At 37.1% G+C, this 25,891-nt stretch overlaps 1 protein-coding gene across 3 annotated transcripts in view; it reads left to right on the top strand.

Annotated features, from left to right (window-relative positions):
* The window catches only part of LOC136765816 (nucleolar protein 4), an 82,859-nt gene that overhangs the window by 5,172 nt on the left and 51,796 nt on the right, over positions 1–25,891 (top strand). For all 3 annotated transcript variants that reach the window (XM_066719619.1, XM_066719617.1, XM_066719618.1), the window contains 4 exons: positions 11,757–11,906; positions 15,815–15,926; positions 16,678–16,790; positions 17,276–17,408. In XM_066719619.1, the coding sequence (XP_066575716.1) occupies positions 11,757–11,906; positions 15,815–15,926; positions 16,678–16,790; positions 17,276–17,408 (508 nt within the window). The remainder of the gene's footprint in view (positions 1–11,756; positions 11,907–15,814; positions 15,927–16,677; positions 16,791–17,275; positions 17,409–25,891) is intronic.

Genomic DNA, 25,891 nt, shown 5'->3' with positions numbered 1-25,891 from the left:
TGCACTGAAAGACCAGGAAGGGGGGCAAACTCATACTGAGGCTAATTAGATACCTGATTCTGAACGAGGACGGGACAGACAAAATACAAGTTGCTTACATATTCGCAAATATTGATCGTTATGGAAAGAACGGTGCAACCATACATAAAATATTGAAAACTATTATTTTGTCAGAAAAACACACAAAGCCCGTGGACTACAATATTTTGAATAGGACAGTAACTACTGCCTTCACTCATTTAGATGCTTTTATTACTCAATTAAAGTTAACAATTAAAATGTCAATTTTGTAACTACAGTAGTAACCTATCAATCTGAGTAGAATGCTTTAAGGTTCTAGAATTCTTTGTTAGCCGTCGAACACCGTCTTCATAAGATTTGAAGTCTGATGTGATAAGCTGTAGGCAGATAACAGTAAATTCATTCATTTCACCTCTACCAAACACGTGTATTTAAATTCCAATAGGTTCATTCTTATGGAAGCAGATGCCAGAGACAGGGAGGCAGCATATATTGTCCATTCGGAATTTCCAGGTCATTTGACATCCGCCAAATCAAACGAGCTCTCCGGAAACAGTAGCCTAATCACTTTAATGACTGAAATGATTAATCACTTTAATGAGAAGTCTAAGGATGTAAAACCATAATAATAATAATAATAATAATAATAATAATAATAATAATAATAATAATAATAAGTATTATACATCTGCGTTGCAACATTATTCCATATACAATTACATATTTTGGTTAAAAATTTGTATTTTTAATGGATATATGGTGTCACAGTGCATCACCCATGCAAATACTCAAGTGAGTATAAATGTAGCCTCAGAATAATTTTAACTAATGACTTAGTACAAACTTACTTCTGCATTCCAGCTGGAACCGGATACAATATAGAACTCACACGTGTGTAAGTTGACCGAAAATATGTTTCCTCTTTCAGATAGTATTGATTAACTTAATATAAGATCAAGTGTTTTGTGTGTAATTAATTCAATAATTAATTAATAAGTCTGCATTTGCTTCTTAGGGAACAACAACAACAAAAGCTTTATATAAGTAAATAATTTAAACTTACTAGTGCTGTCATGCTACTACTACTCTATTCATAGTTATTATGTAATAACATTATTTCGAGTAAAATATACATTTTTAAAAACAATTAACTTAATGCTTGATATAACATTTCCTTATTGCTATGATTCAAAGGAGCTATCCCATTATAGGGCTAGATATGGTAAACAATTATTTAATTAATGCGATTAATTCTTTTTAAGCAGAGGTTGGATGCATTTTTGTTTTTGTAATAATCATTTGAGTGGTGAAGACTTGTTTTTTTATTTAGATATAGATCTTTAATTGTTTTTGTTATTCAAAATATAATACAAAACATACCATTGAAATAGGTAATTGGGAATTGGGGAAAAGTAATATATATATATATATATATTACTTTTCCCCAATAGATGAGGTATAGATGAGATATTTACTATCAGCTAATTGTACTTAAAACTTGTTTTGAATATAGGATATTAAACAGTTAAACATTCAAATTTCATTTTTTTGTTTTAATCAAAGTTTATATTTTATAAAAAAATATTTTCATATATTGTATAAAAAATATTTTTTTTAGTTTTGAGTTTCATAACATAAAGGTCAAGGCCACCTATAAAACCTTCTCTGGTTTAGGCATTGCAGTTTGTCTGTTTAATGATATGAGGTTAACTAGAAGATTTGTTTGCTAGTCTTTGGAGATCACCAGGGTTCTCAAAATAGCCTATGAACGTTCCTCTTCCTCTCCTTGCCCTTACCCATGAGGAAGGTGCTTTGCCATCGTTTCCTTGGCTATGGCAGACCTTTGTGCATTATTCTAGTGCAGATTTTCCAGTTTGTCTTGGAGTCTGGCCTGACAGTTCAGCTGCTCTCCTAAGCACTGCTGATCTAACTCGGTGGCACCTTGGGGGACAGGACTACGTCACATGCTCTGCTGAGTCCCTCTCCCCTGAGGCTAGGAGGGTGCATTTGCCTTTCTTTTTTGTAGGCTTTTTGTTTCCTTCTTTCCAGTCTCATAAAATCTGTGTTGCTTCATCAAATATTTTTTATTTTTTTCTCTTCCACATTCTGTTTCTATGGTTCTATAAATATGTTTCTGTTTTAACCACCTGTGAATCTCTGATACTTTCTGGAGCACATTGTGTAAGTCTGAGACAGCAGAATTGGCCTCTTATTTGGTTTTTATTTTCAGAGATGTAAGATTCAGATTGCAATATACGGTTGGCAACATGTGTATTTCTTTGTTGTAATTAATTGTCTTAAAGAATAACGAATAGACTGGAAGAATAAGGGGACAAATGTCCTGGAACAAAATCTGTTACCTGGTATCTCCAGAGTCCAGTAAATTAAGTCTAAAGATACAGCGCTGGGAAGTGTAAGTGACAGACCAGGCCATGCCGTAGGCTTGTGCTCTCATTCTGGATGGGACCGGCGCTTGCTCCGGAGCAGGGGCTGGGAATTCTTTCCGGGTTGCCATGGAGACAGTCTATTATACCTGCCTGCAGTCTGCTGTTCCAAACCAGCAGCTTCACAAGGGAAGGGAAACACCAAAGAGGATTAGCTGTTAACATAGTCATTACAGCCTGTGTGGTAACGCAGCATACTGTATATTTGAAATACTGTAATTATTCTACAGCTATTACACTTTGCTTTCACGAAACTAGGCTGATAAAGATTACCAGAGTATCAAGGCATATCAAGTCACAAAACCAATCAAGCTCCATTTATTGTATATTTTTTAAATCCAGTGAATTGCCCTTTCTGATAAATATTGAACCAATATTTCAATACTGTACCCAAGATACGCTTCCATCATTACATATGGACAAAATACCTATTTTGAAACTATTTCAATAGAGATTTATAGGACGTTTTCAAGATGAAATTAGGTAATATGGAAAATGCCTTTCCCTTGTGGGTTTTTGAACTAATTATGAAAGAACAACAGGTTGTGGGACGTGTACGTGAATTAAGAAGGCAATACTGGCTGTCCTTCTTGATTTTATTAAATTTTTCTTAACCCCTTGGTTAGCTATTGTAATTCCTGTGAAAATGGAAGAGGGAAAAGCTTAACTCCAGCTTGAGCTATGTTGCACACACCAAAACATAATATAAACCATAAATAGAGGAATCAAAGATCTTCTTATCAGCTTGCCACACACCCACTGCCAGGGCTTCCCCACCAGTCCTACCCCAAAACACTCTCCCCTCGGGCAGCACCCTACATGTTTACCACTCAGGTCATTCATGAAACAGTGACACCATAAACCATGCATGCTAAACTAGGAACTTAAAATATACCCTTTTTTTTGGGCTGTCCAAACACAATCACCAGTCAGTCTCAGAACAGGATTTCAGTCAAGGCTCTAAGCTAAGGCAGTCTGAGTACAAGTCCACAGAGCTAATGCGCTTCAATATAATGTATACACAGAGTATTGCTACTATTGCTTGTACTGTTAAGTCATTTATTATTAGTTTGAATTTTGAGCATTGGGAACACATAATTGCACCTTAAACTTGGCTGTACTAAGCCCTTTGTTATTTTTTCTTTTTGTTATTTGCATTTTTAGAAAGGTTGTGTTCTTATTGTACTTATGGTACTGCAGACAGAAACAGATGATCAGTAAAACAAATCTAGAGAGGTCTTGTGAAGGCTGAGGTATGAGGTACAGTATATGGGAAGGCTGAAAAAACAAAATGTGCTTATTTTGTAACAACTAACAGATTAATATAAAGGCTTCTCTTGAACATAACATCTGATGGTAATACTAGTGTATTTCATAGTCAAGTATAGGAAATATTTTTAATTGTTAGAGATATAAATATAGACTTGTGACTATATAATCATTGGAAAGGACCAAACAGTTTCATATGATTAAAACAGGCTCAAGAAACATATAACATGCACATGTAATATTCACCCCCCCCACACATGCAGCTCCTTATACTTAAAGTAAGTTTTAAAGATCTGTTTTTTCCTTTTTGCAAATTATTGTCTTTGTACAATTTTAAATTGGTTTTCTCATTTGTCTCTGCATAATGGCATCTCATAATGATCAGATTTTCACTTGAGAGCAATCTGAGTTTCCTTTTTTGAGTTTGGAAAAAAAAAAGGGAAACTATATAGATTGTTTCCTGTTTTAACTTCTTCAGAGCACATAGGCTTTCTTAAGACATTTTTGTATTTATATATTGTGGAAGCTAATTGGTCAGACAGTTAATGTTAAGTGCTTTTTAGGAGGAGATTCCTGGTTCAAGTCCCAGCTCTGCTCCTAAATACATGTTACCCTGTTACTGAATCTCCTTTTGTGTAGTCCTAGAAAGATTTGCATCAACAGATGTTGTTGCACAGTTTATACTACCTCTGGATAAAAGCTTTTGCAGAAAGACTAATTAAATAATTACAACTGGAGTGAAGAAATTAATTTGCTATAAATATAACAACATTAAGGATATAATTCTTATTTATGTATTGTCTGTTGTCAATAACACACTGGAAACGTGATGACATATCAATAGGAATTCATAGAAATCCTTTAGAATGTTCTATAGCATCTGTTTCATACTCTTTGGTTGCTTTGGCCTTACACTTTATCAAAATATGAAGTTCACATTGTCTCATCTTAATATCTACCCTTGAACAGTGAAAAACAAGTATCTATGTTTTACTTGCCAAATGACCTTGCTGGACTATATTATGATCTTTCGAAGGCCGAAATGGTTTTGAAATTCATGAGGTGGCCATGAGACTGTTTGACTTAAGAACTATACGTTTGTCCTGGAATTAATTCTTCAAATGTGTTTAATTGTGGAACGCTTTTTACATCCTGCTAGTTTTGTTCTCTCAATTTCTTAATTGAAATAATAATTGGCCCAATCAGATCTTATTAATAATTTGATACAATTGGAGACATCAGTTTAAATACAAAAATATACAAGGCACCCACATTTTCCTTTGTTTGAAAGTTAAATAAAACAAACTATTAGTTCATTTAAGGTTTCCGTTAATAATTGAGGACGTTGGGTTCCCACTCCCAGGACCAGGATTGGGAACCACTGCTCTGCACTGCTTCCTCCCCAGATACCTAACTGTGAATGAGTGCATTTTGCGCTCTGCTATGCGCAGCTCGGATAGAGAGACTGAACACATGGTGACTCTTTGCTGGTTGTTCCTAGATGCTCTCCAGCGATCTTAATTTCCCCGCGTTATACATTTCGGACATGACAATAAGACACACATTGTTTCAATGTTCATTAATTTAAAAACAATGTAATTGATTTAATTTCTTGGTCTTGCGTTTTGTGTTTGGATTTTGCATTGTGACTTCTTGCTGCCCTATTTTTCTCTCTCTTTCTATGTTGTGTAATTATATTAGTCATAATTTTAGTCAAAATGTTTTAGGCCTATTAAAATGTATTTAATTAACTTAACTATTTTAATTAATTGTTCAAATTAATATGTTGATCCATTACTGATCCATTGATTTAGTCACATTTTAGAAAACTGAATCTTGGAAATATTACTTCCATAAATGCATTGTAATTAACTTTCAAGAGGTGTTTTTTGTCAAATTTTCCATGTGACACCAGAACAATGTACAGCAAGTGACACCATACTTGTTTTCTTACGTTACTTCATTATACTTTTTCTCAGTGGCAATATTTGACTGCTTTTGTTTGACCATCCAGTGGTGTCTGCAACTTTGTCTTACAGGCAGATCATGAGACCTGGCATTCCCGCTTTCATTTTTGTTTGCCCTGTGGATAATTGTTCTGCATTAACTGTCCTTTTAAATAAATGCCGACTTCGAGATGCTGTCATGGATATTCAGCTGCCTGTCTCTATTTCCAGTCAAATTCTTACCTTGAAATTAGAACACTATAATAAGCTAATAAGAAACCAGTATGGTTTTTTATAGATTACTTATTCTGTAAAGCATAGGTGTTGATAACAGTGTGCAAAATCAGATCAGAATACACTGTAGAGTTCAATTGTGTTACTTAATTCAACAATAAGTAGCAACACTTTTTCATGAAGAGTTACATATATATATGATTCAATGCTGACTCAACAATCTCTACAGCTTCAGATGCTGTGGAGCTTCTCAACAGAAGAGATGGCAGTGTCCACAAGTATAATCAAAGTGTGCTACAAAAATGATGAATGAGAATTTAAAGTAGACAGTCAGACTCTAGCAGGAAAACATTAAAGATTAAAACACAGGCAAAATAACAGCAATGCGTTTATCAAACAGAGCAAACTATAACAAATTAGCTAGCATATATTAAATCCTGCAAGTTAATAGAGGTCTGTAAAATATTGTACACATAAACTAGAAGGTTAATACACCATGTATAATTTAAGAGTGTATTATTAATTTGTAATATTGTGTAGACTGCATATGCATCCATCTTCAGTTCAGCGAAGTGTAGCTAAATACCTAGAACAGTTTATTATTATTATTATTATTATTATTATTATTATTATTATTATTATTATTATATCTTTTTACTCAATACTGTAAAATACTATTGAGTTTAGATATGCATTCCTAGAGTCAGTGTTGAATGAATGTTATCTTGCTGCTACTCCTCATTGAATTAAGGTACACAATCGCAATGTGTGTCTCATATTCAACACAGAACTGTGAGATAGAGCTATTATTATTTATATATTTATAATAATAGTAATATGCTATTCATATAACTATTAATATACATATAATACTATTTTATTGGTATAAGTATTTTACATTTCAAAAATAAAAACATTCATACAAATTTTAATACTCATGATTATTTTTTTTTTATCAATTCTTAAAATCACTTACATTTTTTAAAATCTTAGTGATTAATATAAACATATAAACTCAAATGAACATGTGCTTAAACAAAACAATAAAACAAACGTGATTAAAGCAAAAAATGCTTCCAACAAAAGAGTGAAATACATTGAAAATAACTGAAAATGCACCAGACAAATCAAAAAACAATTAAAATGATAAAAATAAAAAACAAACTAAAACGGTCCAATGCATTTAAAATTAAATTCAAACGGTCAATGTATTTGACAAAAAAATAGAACAAAACTAACCAAAAAAACCCAAACAACTAGTGCTTTAAAAACAACTAAATCTTTAAAAACAGTTAAAATTCATTTTTAAAAGTCATTGTTTTAAAAAACAATAATTCATAAAATAGTTAAAAGATCTTGGACTCGGGCTCCAGCAGGGGGAGATATCCGTCCCCGGAGGTGGGTCCCATCATGGGATCCTGAGCTCCCCCAGATCTTGTATCTGCCAGTTCTTAAAGGCTTCCTCCTTGCCCCTCTGATGGACCTCCAGATTGACATAGTCCCTTATAAGTACCATGCCCCTCCGCGTGATGACAATTGGGTCCAGCTCCTGCTTATTGAATAGACAGATGTTCCGTCCCTCCCACAGGGCCTGTTTCACTGCGCAGACGATACGCCACCAGCACCTCAGGGTGGAAGATGTCAATCCCCTGGCTGGACCATATAAGATCTGCCCTGCGGTCGCCCGCACAGGAACGGCAAACCTGTGGAGGAACGGAGAAAACAGGAGCCAGACCCTGTAGGCGGAGGGGCAATCCCTAAAGATATGAGCCTCCGTCTCCTTCCCCAGGCAACCCTTGTAGGGGCAGATGTCATAAGGGGCTAGGCCCCTTCTGTGCATGAACACTCGGGTGGGGAGACACCAACTCACAGCCATCCAGGAGACATCTTTCTGCGTATTTGTGAGGCAAACGTGCGTAGCATTAGCCCAAATAAACCGGCAGGTTTCGGGAGGGAAATCTATCCGGCTGGTCTCCTGGGTAGATCTCATCTGGCTACAGATGGTCTTATAATCCCAGGAGGCCAGAACGACTTTATGGAGGCCTACTTCGAGCGCAAAGGCTCGGAGCGCCCTGTAGAACGGCGGGGGATCCCACGAGTTCGGCCTGGTGTTATCCATGGCGCAGAGGCCGAATGGATGTTCTTGACCACGTAGGCTAGCCCCTGCACCTTTATCAGCCGCACAACGTCCGGGACCCCCCTGCCTCCATCCAGGGTACCCTTCAGCATTTGCACTCTTTTCAGCCTCTCCATTTTGCTCCCCCAGACAAACCGAAATATAATTCTGGTCACTAGTTTTGCGACGACCTTGTCTGGGGGGAAGATCATTCCTACGTAGAGAAGTATCGGGAAGAGGATGGCCTTTACGACCAGCACCTTACCGGCCATCGTCAAGGTCCTTGTGCTCCAGCCGTGGATCTTTCTTTGGACTTTAGATAAAGCTTCCTCCCAGCTCCGGGTGCCCGTGTTGGTCCCGTCGATCGTGATCCCCAGAACCTTGATGAACGGCTTCACAGGGAACACGGTCGGCGGGCCCCTCTGTAGAGGTAGACCTCGCTCTTGGCCCTATTGACAGCGGCCCCCGTCGCCCTGCAGAAGCCGTCCAGCAGTTCCTCAACCCTGGCCACAGACGGCGCGTCCGTGCAGACCACGGCCACGTCGTCCACATAGGCCAGGGCTTTCAGTTGCTCTCCGCCGGAATATACATATAAGTCCACAGTCCGAGTTCAGGGTCAAATTCAATAACAAAAGTTCTTTACCAGTTATTCCACACACTCCACACACACCTGCTTTTATGGAGGAGCCGGCCAGTCAGGGGTGTCATGCAAATCAGATGCCAAATCAGACCCTGCATGAGTCATTCTCACAGGGCATCTGGGAGATGTCTTTTGCCCAGCCCAGCACTGTGCCACAATATATAAAGAAGAGCAAACAAATCAGCTTTGAAGAAAGTTAATGTCTATGAATCACTTGAAACATCAATGCATCACTTTTCTCAATGACAAAATTCAGAAAATTCCTTTGCAATTGATAGTATTGTAATATGTAAAACAGCGCATCATAAACAAGTGTGAACCATTAGACGTGTATCAATGTCTGACATCATTCCATTTCACAAGGATCATGGTGTAATAAGCAAACCATGTTCCAGAGACGAACCACCTTCTGACTTCATTTCAACTCCCCCTCCTAAAGCCCTGCACAGGCCTCAAATCTAGGCCCCATTACACAGCCTATCCTACTGTTGCAGCCATTAAAATAGCTCAGTTTTATTTTTAATGGTAAAGTATTTATATTTATTTTTGTTTCTTTATTAAGTTAATTTAGAAAAATGTTTGGAGCATTTTATGTTTCTTGTTTTTTAAAGTGACGACCAAGCGGCCAGCGGCCGACAGTGAGTTGATCACGTTTGATCAATTTAGCCTCTCAAATCAACACTTGACTTGCCTACAATACAATCCATAGATATAAAACACTTCAAGCATATCACACAATGTTAGTTTAAATGTTTATTATCACCACCACAGTAAAAAGGCATTTTTGACGAGCTGACCAGGCTGCTCTGCTGCTCGCAATGGCGTGAGGAAAAACGAACGAACACATCAAATAAAACATGCAGGTTATCTTACCTGACCTCAAAAATCAAGGCGTCACCACAGAACATGGCCATTCTTATGTCCAATAGTTTCCAACAGTTAGACTAATGACAATAAAGTCCAATCAAACGAAAAACAAGACAGCCTCCTAGTCTTAACATGGCTACAGCCAGAATAACAGTCTCTTACAGAGCATTGTGGAGAACAAGCACAGCGTCCACAGTGGAGGTTTCAGTCAGTCGTGTTTCTTCTGTCCTCGTCCAGCTGCGCTGAAAACACACTGCTGCTGCTGCCGCTGGCGGGGACACTAACACCGTGCGAGCTGGTCTGCGCAGGCGCGGTAGCATGCTCTCCTTGGGAAACCTGTGTGCGTGTGTGTGCGTGAGCAGACTGTCATGCATGTCAGTGTTATAAAACGTCTTTATATATTTGTTTTACCATCATCAACTTCTCATAGTTTCTTTTAATTAATTAATGTCTAAAATATAAAAAGGAGGTGGAGCTTAAAACAGGCCCGATGTCCGCGTGTGAACTATGACGTGAAAATTGGCCCGAAGCCCCCCGGCCCGAGGGGTGTCAATAAGCCGGGCCCGTCGGGCTTGGTCTGAAATGCAGGGCTCAACTCCCCCCTCCCCACTGCTTCCTTTCTTTCTTTTTTTTTTACTCTTTTCAGCTTTGTACTACTGTTTGCACAACCCTAATCAGTGTTAACCCTAATCTTACTCTTCGCTGTGTCTGTCCCACTATCACTTTCACTATTATCTCTCTTTAACCTTTTCTCAGCAATCAGCTTCACTTATAATTATCACTGCCCACAACATGGCCCCTGATCCCTGCAGCAGGCACCCCATCCCTGTTTGTGCTGGCATTCCTCATGGTACAGTGCCCGCACATGCTCAGGTCCTGGCATACTTAGTGGCCTCAGCCGAACCTCTGCAGGACACCTGCCACCGCTTGTGGCCCCAGCATTGGGCATCCTGCCCCCAGGCCAGCTGTCATGCAACCTGACAAGCCTCTGATCTCCAAGCTCATTCTAACCTGTTTCCTTCCACCCCCTATCCACTGCAAAGACTTGTCTCCCTTCTCCAGATCTAAGGACAGTTCCATGGTGGGTTTTTTTCATCTGTTCCACAGGGGCTAAACAAGTCTGCAATAATTTTAACTTCTTTGACTGCTTTCAATCCTCTTTATCCACATCTTTCTCGCCTCACTTAATAATCATATTTTCAGAGAAATTTACCTTGATCACAGGAAAAAAAAAAAGGGAAAGCAGGCCCAACAGGGTATCCAGGAAAACCAAAAACAACTCAAGTTTTACTAGGCATTGCTTCACACATGGAAATGCCATTCAAGATGCGCCTTTATAGAAAATAGTGATCACACATTTATACATCAAAGAGACCCAAATTCACAGGTTGTTGTAATTGTTCCAACCCTGAAAGTTTAGCTCCTGTAGGTATGAAAGAGTGAGCATCTGTGACAAGTATGATGGTAAAGGTCAACCTAAATCACCACTATTCAATTAACTGAGTAGACATGAAAACACTTTTCCTGCTGAGTCATCAATGATATGTTTTCATGAAAAAGTGAGAATGAAAAGCTCTTGACATCATACTACACTTCTAATGCAGCTAAACAACACTGCCTAGTAAACAAGCACTGTATACAGTTCAACAGCACCCCAGGCATTGCATTGTAGAGCCCACTATAAAACTACTTGGTATAGTGACTCAATACTTTAATCAATGAACATTAAATAGAGAGTTCAAATAAATTAATTACATTTAAAATATGCAAAACTGAGATTTTGAGAGTGACAATTTGCATTTTCCTTTGCTTCAAATAATAAAGGTTCCTGTTATTTCACTTGTTTCCCTGCCTGCACATTTAGTTGTGTCACACAAACTATGTAGTTAATTAAGAAACATTCAATTAACTGAAATCAGTCAAGACATACCAACTGAAAACATATATACTTTTCCCCAAAAATATTATTTTGAAATATAATTTGTACAAATAACAGTTTTATATACCTGGCATTATAAAAGTGATTTTAAACATGGTTAATATGCAGATTCCTCTGAAAATCCCTCTTGTGACTGTGTTGACATAAAATGAAGTGGCATCTCTAACCTCCATTTGAAAAGTATGGATTAATATTGTTTGCTTAATTCACTACAGTTTTTGTTTGTTTGTTTTTGATGGGGGGGCATACATTAATACATCTGTATTTCTTAAATTCACAGGATGGTGTCGGAATAGATGAGAAAGTATCCTTAAGACAAGTTGCTGTGGTTGAGGATTTCTTTGATATTATTTACTCCATGCACGTAGAAAATGGAACGAATGGGGAAAAGACACGGAAGCACGCCGGACAAAAGAGAACCTATAAGGCGGTAAGTTAAAACCTTCAAACCTTTACAAGACAACCCTTTGTCTTTACTTACCAAACATAACTTTACAGGCCGCATGCTTAATTAGTAAGACATTCCCCTAGCAGGAAAACCATTTATATTTCTTGCTATGTCTGTAAGAAGGTAATGATTTTTACATCCTCCAGGAAACATCCTCATGAAAATCTTTAAAGTACAGAACAAACATATACCTCACTCCTGTGACAATTACATTGGGGGGGGGGGTCATGTAAGAGCCAGATATTATTCATTCACACATGTATAGTTTGTAATTCAAACTGTGTTGACTTTTGCGGCATTACATTAGTCAGAAGGCTTTTAAACTAAGCATCATTAATGCCATATGGTTATTTTGTATTATTAATTCACTGGAAAAAGTCAAGTTTTCTATGTATCCTCACCTTCATTGGGACATTACGACTGCTTCTGGCATAATTTATAAGTCATGTTTTGTGAACATTTTAGTTTGTAGTATATAGAATATATGTTAGTTTGTTCAATCTCTATTTGAAATCACAATACTATGGAGCTGCATCTCCACCTCTGGATAGGGAAACTGTATCAGAAATGGCACAACCCTGAAAGCTGTTCATTGTGAAACCAACTGTAAGACACCATGCTGTGGCTTCAGGAGGAATAATCAGAGTAACATCGGCATAATAGAGGAGGGTAGATGAATACTGAGACACTGGGCCTGGAGGTAAAAGGAATTGACAGATCTGTGTTATCAATAGAATGGCCTCCTCAGACTCTCAAACTCATCATCACTAATGTATGGGATCAACATCACAGAGAGATACAGAACCTTTAGAAAATATCTCAGGTGACCCTTGGTGTGTTCCCCGGAATATATATATTTAAAAAAAAACTTGATATCTTACTTGGATGTTGTGTATCAGACTCAGTACCAACTCCCACAATGGAAATATTAATATCCTTGTTTTTCAATTTAAAATGACAACAACAACAATAACAATAATATATATATTATACATTATACATACATTATCCTGAGAACAACTAAATTAAACTGTTATTATATCAATTGTCTGTTTTGATGTTATAGATTGACTGTTTATGTAATTTACTTATATAGCATTGAGTTCAACACACCTTCTCTGCAAAACAATACAAACAAGCAAAAAAAAATATATATATACACTCCCTCTTGTCACTCAGGTCATGGCATTTCCCAAATATTCTGAGCATAAGTGTAAGATGATTAATACATATAGACATGCTTATTTTCATTCATATCCTACATTTTCTGTGATATAATTTCATTTAAAGTTTGTTGGAAAAGTGGTCTTAATACCTTTCAGTACAGCTGGCATGTTACACAATGGAAGGATGAAAGTAATAACCAAATACACATATGGCACCTACATCACGCCAAATCTGTTGATGAGGTCACTTGTGATGCATAATTTTTTCAGAGTATGACTGGTATGGACTGGAGGCTCTCTGGAGGGATGAATACTATCCAGGGGATAACTGAGAATCTTACTGGACCAAGTGAACCTAGGAATGCTCCATTTACAACCCAGTGCTAATGCTTTCCACCAGAATGACAAAACTACCATCTCACTTGGCCACCAGTCACCAGACTTCACTATACTTGTGCATGTGTGGGCTGTTTTGAAATTTGCTGTGCAGAACTGTAGCTCTCTACCACCAACCTCCTACAGTACTTAAAGAAATTAGGGAAATCCTACAGTACTTAAAGAAATGAGGGAAATTATTTATAGGCTGCTAACTCAAATATTCCAAATGACACTTAAAACAGGGGATGTGCCAACTGACTGGAAGACAGCAAATGTAATACCAATCCACAAGAAAGAGGACAAAACTGAGCCAGGAAATTACAGACCGATCAGTCTCACCTGCATCACTGATTAGACAGAAAATAGAGGAGCATTTTAATGAAAACCATATTCTTGGAGACAGTCAACATGGGTTTAGATGAGGCAGATCAAGTCTTACTAATTTATTAGAGTTCTTTGAACATGCAACTGCAGCTGAAGATCATGTGAAAGCATATGATATGATATACTTAGATTTTCAGAAAGCTTTTGATAAGGTTCCACACCAAAGACAGATCCTCAAATTGGAAGCTGTAGGCATTCAGGGTAATGTAAGTAAATGGATTATGAACTGGTTGATGTATAGGAAACAGAGGGTGTCGATTAGAGGAGTCACTTCTAACTGGAGTGAGGTTGTTAGTGGAGTTCCACAGGGATCAGTATTAGGGCCTTTGCTTTTTCTAATCTATATTAATGATCTGGACTCTGGGATAGTTAGCAAACTTGTCAAATTTGCAGATGATACTAAAATAGGTGGCTCAGCAGTTACAATCTCGGCATATTCAAAAGGACTTAGATAACATTCAGTTGTGGGCCGACACCTGGCAGATGAAATTCAATGTGGACAAGTACAAGGTAATACATGCAGGTAACAGAAATGTCCACTATAATTACACTGTGGGAGGAATAGAACTAGATGAAGTAACGCATGAGAAAGACCTAGGAGTCTATGTGGACTCCTCACTTTCTCCATCCAAACAATGTGGGGAAGCAATAAAAATGGCAAACCGAATGTTAGGGTATATTGTCAAAAGTGTAGAATTGAGAACAGGGGCAGTAATGTTAAGACTGTACAATGCACTAGTTAGAGCTCATCTGGATACTGTGGACAGTTCTGGGCTCCACACTTCAAGAAAGATATCGCTGCTCTAGAGGCAGTTCAGAGGAGAGCAACCAGACTTATTCCAGGTCTGAAGGGAATGTCCTACTGAGAGACTGAGGGACTGAACCTTTTCACCCTGGAACAGAGGAGACTACGTGGGGACTTGACTCAAGTCTTCAAAATCATGAAAAGCATCAACCACATCAAACCAGAGGAGCTTTTCCAGACCAGCAGGGACACACGCACCTTGGGACACAAATGGAAATTGGGCTTCAAGGCATTCAAGACAGAAAACAGGAGACACTTCTTCACACAGAGAGTCGTCACAATCTGGAACAAACTCCCCAGCGATGTGGTTGAAGCTGAACATTTGGGAAGATTTAAAAACAGACTGGATAGGATCCTTGGATCACTTCGTTATTAATGGACACTAAACGAGCACAATGGATCAAATGGCCTCCTCTCGTTTGTAAACTTTCTTATGTTCTAACCCTCAGACTGATGGAGGGTGAACTGCTGGAAGATTGTGATGCAATGGACTTGTCTACTTGTCTATGGAATTTGTTCTAATTGTTTAAATTGTCATTACTGAGTAGTCACCCGACAGGAGGATAATGAGTTTGAGCTTCTTGTTCCAAAAATGTGAGCAAACAGTCTTAACATCCCAACCTGTCCCAGCTGTGTCTTTTGGTAACTTCCGGACTTGTTATTTAATTAATTTGACTTTGATTTGAAGTGGTATACATTGTCTTTTGAAAGGCACCTTGTGTCATTTTTTTCTTTTCGTTGTAAATGTGTGCCTTATACACAATATTACATTGGGTTTATGTTTATTTTGTCCAAGTGGACCCACAACTTTTCTGAATGAATTTGCAATAGAAATATTTCTGAAAAGTAAAAAAAGCCTTTGAAATAGCATGTTTGTTTATTTTTTTTTCTCTAAAGTTTATTATTACACTGTTTGGCAATTGAAAGGGCTATCCTGTCAGGCTTTAATTAGATTACACTCTCAGGACAGGCTATGATCTTTGCCAGCTTTCATACAGAATAGAGTTTGTGGTATTGAAAAACAAAACAAAAAAAAACTACTTGGTTTATGTGTTACTCTAGAGTGAGAATCTATTTACTATCCTAAATGTTTGGCATGATGTTTTTGTGCACTCTTTCCTGGGGACAGAAGCACCCAGATTTGTCATTTAATTTAGATTTCAGAGACCTATGCCTTCTTGCCACGAGAAGCAGTGACGCGATTTCTAATGAGCTGCTCTGAATGCCAGAAGAGAATGCATTTAAATCCAGATGGGGGAGATCATAAAGGTAAATAAAGATTCTATTAGCATTCCTTTTTTTTTTTTTACTCAACACATACTTTTTTCTTTACTTCATTGTTTTGCTTACACCAATATAACTGATTAATTTAGGAATTGATTTCAGTCAGTTTAGAAAGTATTTCATATCAATTACAAATTGACTTATAATTTTGTTTTGGTGTTTTTAATGCCTGTTAATATAGGTTAAATTAAATTACATTAATGAAGAAAAATATCCTAACACTATACATGTACTTATACATTCAATAATGGAATGGCACTAGATGTTTTGTAAAGTAAATGATATGGTATACATATGTTAAGCACATTATTTTAAATAAACATACATTTTAGATTTTTCTATAGGGAAACAATGCTTTGATCATTAAATATATAACTTTTTAATATTTCCTTTAAATTATGGTTTTAGTTGTATTAATTATATATTCAACTTATTTACAGAAAAGGTTTGAGTACATATACCTAACTGTACCAATGCCTGAACTATGCCTATACCTAGCTAATGTCAAAAGCAAATTACAGCCTAGACATAATCTAGGCAACCTAGGCAGATAAGAACACGCAAATAAATAAGAGATACAACAAAAAACAAATAATGTCATACACGACCTATTTGAAACCATTAGATTCACAGACTTGGCTTTAAAATATGATTATGAAATTTGAAAAAATATATCTGAAGATTGTATAAATTGCGAAGCATTACAGTTAATTTTGTGTCCTCTTTGCTGTTTCAGAAAATGGAAAACCACCTACTTTGGTGACCAGTATCATTGATTACAACATGCCAATTACGATGGCCTACATGAAACATATGAAGCTCCAGCTATTGAACTCCCATAACGATGAGGTAAAATAGCTCAACTGTTCTTAACAGGGATGTACACTGTACTGCTGTATGTGTTTTTGCATTTTGGATTCTTTAAAGAGCACCCCTTGAATGTATTGTTTTACAAAACCTGTAAAATTTGGTGTCTGTATTCAAGAGTTTGTATAAATTAGTAATTTGCATGCACAAGGAAGTATATTTTAATCTGAAAAGACTCACAAACTGTTTTACTGTAATCTTTCACGTATTTATTTATCTCCCATGTATACAGTAAGACAGTATTTAATTAACTAGTAGAATATATTTATCAGATTCATTTGTGCACAATCTTTTAGTTTTAATGGTTAACATTGCCAGATATGTGAACAGTGCTAATGTAGATATCTATTTTCCCAATAGAAATTTTATTCAGCACAAGGGAAAGGAAAGTATTAGAGTTGTGCTCCACATCAGCTGTTGGCTGGTCATGGCTGTGAACCTCACATTATACATATTGTGTGTTATAGGAAGACAGCTCTTTGGACAGTGACGAATTCGACATGAGTGACTCTACAAGGATGTCAGCGGTGAATTCTGACCTGAGCTCTAATCTTGAAGAGAGGATGAACAGTCCGCAGAATATCCACGGTCAGCAAGATGGTGAGTTTACCTTCTCCAACATAATTGACAGGCCTCTGATCTTTCTGTGTTTTACAGATATAAACACAACAGATTCAGCATTATGTTATTATGAAACAGCTAGCTTAATGAGAGCTATATTCTGTTAATATGAAATAATGTTCCTCAGGAATATACAATGGGCTGTTAGCTAAATTTGTGATTTCCAAATTCATAAGTTCAGCTGATCAGACTGTATTCAGTGCAAGGAATGGGTTACCAGGCAACCCATTTAAGTCTTACATTAGGAAGGTTGTTTTCAAAATGGTCATTCTTACCTCAGCACCATTATTTTGGTAACTAACTTTGGCAATGATTATGAAACCATACCCACAGGTGTAGCCCAATGTTTTGTAGTAAACAGTTGTGTTTTACTCATACGTACAGGTAACAGGTTCTTTATGATGAGTCTTAATAATCTACAGTATAAGTACAACACAAGACAGAGACAAATTTGAGTGTTACAGTTAGTTAAGAACAAATATCATAATACTTATAAGAAAGGTTCAAAGTAAGAAAAAGCCAGATATCATGAAGTCACAAATACAGGGCAAAGGCCTTTCCGAAGAGTTCCAAAGGAAGATTTATGAGAATTAAGTGAGAATATGAGACATATGTGGAGGAGTATCCCCCAAGTGTAATTCTCTTGGCAACAGAAGTAATCAGGATGCTATAATTAGTAGAAAATGGAGTCCAGCAGAACCAAGAAGCAACCTTCACCAGAATTATGGGTGGATAGGTTGGGAGATGGGTGTTAACTATGGATTGAAACCTGTATGGAGGGAAGTGTTTCCGAGGTGAGGACATTTCTTTTTGTTCTATCTGGGAACTGGTTAAGCCGTACAAAGGGGATCTAGTAAGAAGACCATTTGCAATCAGTCCAGACCAGAAATTAAATATTCACAATGGGACTGCATTTAGAGAAGTATATGGCTCTGTAGGTATTTACTGTAGAGACTAACATTGGTTGTCAGTTTCAGAACTTTTCAGTAAATTGTCCCGTCGTGATGTTTGGTTTGGAACCCAGCCTTAAGCAATCAGTTGAAGAGAGGTCATGTATATCTGTGCTTTGATATCTTCTGATCATTTAAATATACTATTGGTAACAGATGGACATCCAGGAATAATTATCCATGAACAAACAATTAGGGTTGTCAGCCAATGCAGAAACAATGTTGCTAGAGCACAGAGAGGGTCTACACAGAGGAGGACAAATTGCATGATGAAGTAGAACAGATGAGACAGGTTGTCTTTTAGCAAGATATGATGCAAGGGAAGAGGCATAAAGAGGTTAATATTCAGGTAAAAGAACAGAAGGTCAGTAGGACACATGATTCACACTCTGTAAATGACTGCTTGATGGGAGCTTTACCGAAGCATAGGCTGGTATGGGGATCTTCTTTTCGAAGATTTCTTGTATATGATAACAAAATTATAAGATAGTTCTCCTGAGGAAAGGCTGCCTACAAATGGATACAATATATACATTAAAAAAGGGGAGATGTACTCACATCTAGAAATACAAAAACATCTGAGAATGCAGCAGGTTTTTGACAGTTAACACCAACCTAGAATTAAGTAAATTAGTGATGTCTAAAAAGCTATGAAGCACTGGCAAAAAATACAATTAGGGAGTATATGCTGCCTGAACCTACATAAATGGCATTTCCTCAGTGATATTAATGTAAGAGATTGCCTAATTTTAATTAATGATAGTGGTAGAATAAAACATGACTGGCTGAGTTGTGAGAATATTGCCAGATATGTCCTTTTTTCTGTTTGCTTGTCTGTCTGTCTGAAGAGGAGCTGATGCCGATTAGGTCTTGTACTGACATCCATTCTTGAGGAAGGCGGAATACGACATGGCTGATATTCAGTTTTTCTTCACTCTTTCATGCATCATTTGTGTAGTTGTTTACAGTCACATTTTATTAAGCTCTATAGTCGGTTGCAGCTGTTCCATACGACAGCAAATGAGCCATGTGCTCAAGCTTTCCTAATTCACCTTATGACGACATCTGAGAAATGGGTCTTCTTGTAAACACCAAGCACAGTGGGCCAGCCCTTAGATAATGAGCTAGATTACTGCTCTTAAAGTGTTCTTACTGTTATCATTACAAAATGAGTTGAATTGCACTGTAATCGTCCCCTGGGATACCCAGACAAAGGAAGCAGTTAATTTACAAAAATGGTATGTATGTATGTACATATGTACTTATGTATGTATGTATGTATGTATGTATGTATGTATGCAAAATTTGCAAAAGGGAATAAAAAAGGATTTTAGGAAACTACCATTATTCTAGAGCTGTACTTCCTTCTGTTTGTATTTATTCTATTTATTTTTAAAAACATGCAAGTTTAAAGTTTACTTCAGATACTGTCAGAAACAGACCAATCCAGGCCTGGGGAGTCCTCATTATAGTTTTCTAAGCATTTACTCTTATTCATAATTTCTCTGTTGAATGCTTTTGGTCAATAAGAGCTATGTGAAAATAGTTAAAGAAAAAGTGCAGTGATTATTTTATCAAGACCAGAACCATATATTTATATTCTTATTATACCCTGTTAATTGCCTTATGAAGGAAGCGTATGTAAGTGAAAGACTGTTAATTATTCAAAACTAATTAAATCTGCCAGTAATTTCATAAAGTGAATAAATGAAGTTGGATCTCCAAGTATTTAGTCTCCTATTTGGTATTTTTTTTTTATTATTATATTTTATCACCAGTAAGTGATATTTTAAACGGTGGCAGTATGATTTTGAACACCTTGTTTCAGACCTTCAGTAGGGTACAGGTCTTATTTTTCTAAATACACTACCGAATTATATTATATACAACAATGTGTACATGTTTTTAAACTAGGTGTAAGAACTCACCATGATGTAAGTTATTTTCCCAAAAACGCTTAATAACCTGTGGGGCAATGGCAATGTAATAAATTCGCTATTTTGATCTGAAGGCATATGTGCATATGTGGCTGTGTGGATACATGACTGTAACAGTAAAATTAAAAGATGAGAATTAAGATTAAATAAAAAGATGAGATTCAGCTCTGTAGATGTATATTTAATGACTTATACATATTTCAACGAAAATAATGGTCTTGAAACCCCAAATAGACATAAATAGTAGAAGGTAAGCAGAGTTGGTTTTGGTCAAGAATTGCCCCCTCCTCAGCTAAGTTGAGTGAGTCAAGGAGCATCTGAAACGGTTATGATTTTAGGTTTAGAAAGTGTGAGATTAGGGTTGTCCTCCTCCCACACTTAAAATGTGATGAAAGGATGCTTCATATATTATTGACCATAGACCACCTTGCCCTGGACACCTTTGAACATCTCCAGTCTCTTGGAAAAACTCACAAAGTCTCTGCATCAGCTGTCTGACACCCGTTTCACCTGGCACAGATTTTTTTTAAATTACCTCCTTTTCATACCAATTGCTCTCTACTTTGTAGCATTTTGTAGCCTTCTTAATTCTGACATACAACATCACAACATGTTGTCATTGCCATGGATCATTATAATTAAGGCATAATTTCCTCAATGTCACATTTGCTTGCATATATATATATATATATATATATATATATATATATATATATAATGCTGTATAGTATGTAGCAAGTTTAAATGTGTTTAAGCAAGTTAAAACATTTATTCAAAATCTCATCTGTTTTTCTTCCCACATTCCCAACTTTGTGTCTGCTCTCCATTGCCAGACGTCTCATTTGTTAGGTGTCCATTATAAGGTTTTGTAATGGTTTCCTTATTAAAACTGTTTCGTCTGACATGGTGAGATTTTACATGGAATTGAAAACAGCAGCAGGTTGATTGTGGGTTGGGCACTGATCAGTCTGGGCCATTCAAGCAATCTGTCTTTAGTCGCTTTTTTGTTGTTTTCCTTTCCATTTGTCTTGTCACCTCATCAAATCTGATGAGTTTAGTGTTTACTCCATTATGTGAAGAATGTATAGATCTTGCCATTTCCTTTCCTTTGAAGGATAATTATGTATACATGAGTCTTAGGTAACTTATGCCTCGTTTACACTAGCGTACCCATACTGTGAGGGTTCCAGGCAACACCACTAACCACTAAACAGCACTAACAAATGCCAGAGCCAAGCCGGAACCAAACCGTGAAACTCTGGCCTTGTAACATATCTGAATCTGGCTCCGCGCTGAAGGGGGCTGTGGGCAGGGTTTCGGGGACTCAATTCATGTTTACTAAGGCTTGGCTCTCAAGTTTTAAATGCATTTATTTTGTACTATGGTATTATGATATTTGTTTTAATTTCGCAGTTCCTATATAAACAGTTTGAAAAGAGTGAGCATGATACCAAAAATATATATATATTGATACCATGATTTTCAACTGTGTTAGGTTAAAAAAGGATGCAAATAAACACAACCAGAACATCATGATCTGCCACTGGAATTGCCATTTTCACTGTCTTTTGCTGTCACATACATAATGCATCATTGACTTGCTACTCAGCACGTTCATTATCTGTGACGTCATTCGCTCGGCTCACCTTTGTATAGTGTAAATGCGAGCCCAATGTGCCGAACCATACCAGGTAGGCACAGTGCCGCCCCAGCACAGCTTGCCATACCATAGACCCTAACCACCAGGCAACTAGTGGCTGCTATGCTTCAGATTTGAATGTAGTTCTATTGTCTCAGTTCAGCTTCTGATATCTGTCTGCAGACTGTTGACCAAGTATCAAGAGTAACTGAGGAAAAAATATATTACAATTTTCTTTTACATTTTAATGAGGAAGCACATCAGTTACTTTTCATGAAAAAAAATCTGGATGCAAACTATGTACCTAAAATCATTTTCAATCAGTAAGGTGGTCACATTTTTAAATAATACTTGATTATAATACATCTTTGGAAGCTATAATTTAAAAAATAACAAAGATATCAAATGAAACACACAATAGTGAATTGTCATTTGTTTATCATAACACATTAAAAAAGGAAATTGATGTTCTTACAATGGCTATGACATTTAAAAACAATATTTGAGTGAATGGTCTCAATTATATTCTTTCATTATTCCCTGTCCATATTTCATTTAGCTTAAGAACACTAACCATTTTATATGTTAATAGAAGAGAAATAAGCGACTGCCCGTGATGAGTGTTTATGGCAGTGTATTTTTGCTCGTGTGGCCCTACTGCATCAACTCACATGGGTTGCAAAGGATGACACCTGTTCTAGAGCATCCATTTATTTCGGAAGGTGCCCTAGGATTTCATGATGCCTTGCAGGGGTACTGTCTTCTTGTTCCCTTTTAGACTAATCAAAATGCAATATACACATAATAAAAACGTACAGTACACTTATTCTATTTAGATGTCCCTGTGCCTTTTGAGCCTAAGGCTGTTCTAATGTCCCAGCTGTTTGTACCATCATGTTTAAAAAAAAAAAAAAAAGCATTGGGAAGGAGCTCTAATTCACTAATTCACACTGCATGAGTTTCTGTCTGTTTGTTTATTGTGCACTTGCCTTTTCTCAGAAATCTGTAAATAGCTGTTTAGCTGTATTAGTATAGTGTGGTTGTTCTTGTATTTTCACAGTAGTCACGGCTCACTACTGCCTATCCCATAATCCTTTGCAATCTCTCTTTTCCTTACAATGGAGTAAAAGGGTCAATGTAACATTCACTGCAGTGACAACGTGTCAGTTTCTTCTAATGACAGACTGAAGGTTTGTTGTAGTGATGCGCGCATAGCCACGGATGTGATTGGAAATAAAAGCAGTACCTCTGTTCAGCTGCCAATTGATTTTAGTGATTACCTTTAATGAGCAACACACAATATTCAATGGTTTACCCTTTGCACTTTGTGTGGAACAATCAATATACAATCCATGGGTTTTAAAACAGCACTCTTAATGTGGAGCCCATTGGTAACTCTTTCTTAATATCATAAAATCACATTCAATGAACCATAGGTCTTTCCCTGTTTTTATTTTAGTTTTGAATATGACTGAAAATCTCAGTGATTGATCAACTATATCAAATCAAATCAAATAAAAAAAGCTTTATTGTCCATTTAGTAGAACATCAATGGACATGTGTCTAAAGCTTACATAACTCAGTACACCTGACAATGTACATACATACAACAGTATATACACAAGCACTATAGATAAATAATAAATATATAACTAAACCCAATTATCTGTAATATCATAACAGCAGCAACTCACACACAATCATACACACACTTATCAGAACCATCAAAATAAATTAATATTACATCTTACTATGTGCCTTATCCTTGATATCTTAAGTATCCAATTTAAATGGCTTATTAATGGCGTAACTATAAAAAGGTTCCACATGCTTAGGAAAAACAGTTTCTTTACTAATACGTGTTTGTCAGTTAGAAACTATAGGAAAGTTCAAAAGGTACATGACCTGCTTAGTAGTCACAAAAGTAGACACAACTTGGAATTTGAATACTAAAAATGCATCACAAAAATGATAAGAATAAGATCTATCTTTTAAAGATTTGTAGGCAGTATTTACATTATTTTCTAACTGTATGTAAGTATACATTTACTTTAATAGTGACGTTTAAAATTTTAATGTCTGGGCCAATTTGATATTTTCAATATACTTTTGAAATATCAATGAAATGCTGTTTTTCCATCAGTTTTCTACAAATCCATTTTGAAAATGAATTTATTGAAAGACATGTACATTTTCTCAAACGTGCAGCCAGAGAAATTTAATAAGAGGTAATTGCAATAAAACAGCAGCTAGAGTGACTTGATTGTCTGTGTCTAATTTATTTTCCATAACAGCCTACAGCTCCCTCGGCAGCCTCTTGGACTGGGGGCTGTGGATTTGATTCCTGGGTGAGGTTGACGCTGGCTGCCTGCCTGTCAAGAGAGTATTAATCCCAATTGGATAGAGAAAGAAATCGCCATGGAGACTAGAGCTAGGCACTTGGTCCCATAGATCCCGCTGCCGGGCAGAACAGCATCATAAGCCCATGGCAAATCACTATTCAAAATTCAGCTAAGCCCCATGGCAGGGATTGAGAACTGGTCCAGTACAAAACTCATTCTGAGCATTAACAGCATCCGATGAATTAAGGTAATATAATGCCTGTGATCGAACTTGTAGGGTCCTCTCCAATTCCCTCAGATAAGCAAGCCCCAAAGATAAACATCATTACACCCAAAGGATTGTGAGAGGGGTCTTTAATTCTTTGCCAAGGAACCACACAGTTAATCCAAAGTTGTCCTGGAATATAGCTATCAAGGGTTTCACTCCTAGGTCATATCTGAACGAGCTTTGTACAGAACTGGAGGCTTATTCTGTCGGGAAGTTGTTCGTGTGTAAATTGTCATTTACAGCCGAAGAAAAAAAAAATCTGAAGTGCTGAAGCAAAGTGTAAGAATGTTTAGGGACTAAAGGCTTTGCAATTGCTCTTTATGGAGAGATGGAGAGAGAAAGAGAGAAAGCGAGAGAGGCGGGGGGATGGGGGTGGAGGGGTGGGCAGTAGAAATGTTGCCGTTTCACTAAATCAGAATACAAGCAGCCTCATTAGCCATTACTGTGATCTTGAACCTCATTCTTTACCAGCAACATCCCTCTGGCAAAATACAACACTCTTGCCCATCTGTAAACTTGTCGGAGAATTTAATCATAGAGGAAGGAGCCCATCACCCTGGAGGAAGGCCGAGTACATGCTTCACTGTCGTTTCCGCGGCTCATCTCTGTAGTGCCTCTGCCAGAATGTTCTCTGTTTCCATAGCAACCCCATCCCTGCTTCATATAGGGAAGATTAGCTCTTACTGTGCAAGGGGGAGAATTTAAGGGAAGTCAGGCTAATCCCTGGGTGCTCTGCGAGAGAAAGGTTGGACCTCGCCTGAGGGATGCTGTAGCAGCAGTGATAGAATTGGCCTGCCACAGACATTGGTATTTAAGTTGAAGAGCGGAATTCACAATAAGTGTCAGCTCCTCCAGACTGGAATATGGAATGAGATCTTCTTCTTCATCTTCATCTTCATCTTCTTCTTCATCCTCCTCTTCAGAGAGTCACATAATTCTGTCTAATCTGAGCTCTTACAGGACACTTCTAGTGGCTGACAGTATTAAATCTGTAGAATGTTTTTTCTATACGTTTTACAAGTATCTTATAATTATATATCTTCACTGCATCCTCTTTGTGAACTTCTGTAATACCTGTAGCGTGAATCATAAGCAGAAACACGGTGCATTTATCTAAAAATGGTTCAAAAAGTATGCGGATCTTGCTGCTAGGATATCAACATTTTTGGATTTAGTTTATTGTTTTAAGTTCACTAAAATGTTACATCATTCTTTTCAGGATACTAATTTAGGAGTCATTGGTTTAAGCAGAGCAAACCTAATATTGGAGAACGCTTTATGATTGTGGGCACACAGTGCTTTTCTAATTAAGCCTGAGGTTCCCCC

Source organism: Amia ocellicauda, chromosome 2, assembly GCF_036373705.1.
Source record: "Amia ocellicauda isolate fAmiCal2 chromosome 2, fAmiCal2.hap1, whole genome shotgun sequence".
Taxonomy (NCBI): Eukaryota; Metazoa; Chordata; class Actinopteri; order Amiiformes; family Amiidae; genus Amia; species Amia ocellicauda.
This window is presented reverse-complemented; position numbering and strand designations above follow the sequence as displayed.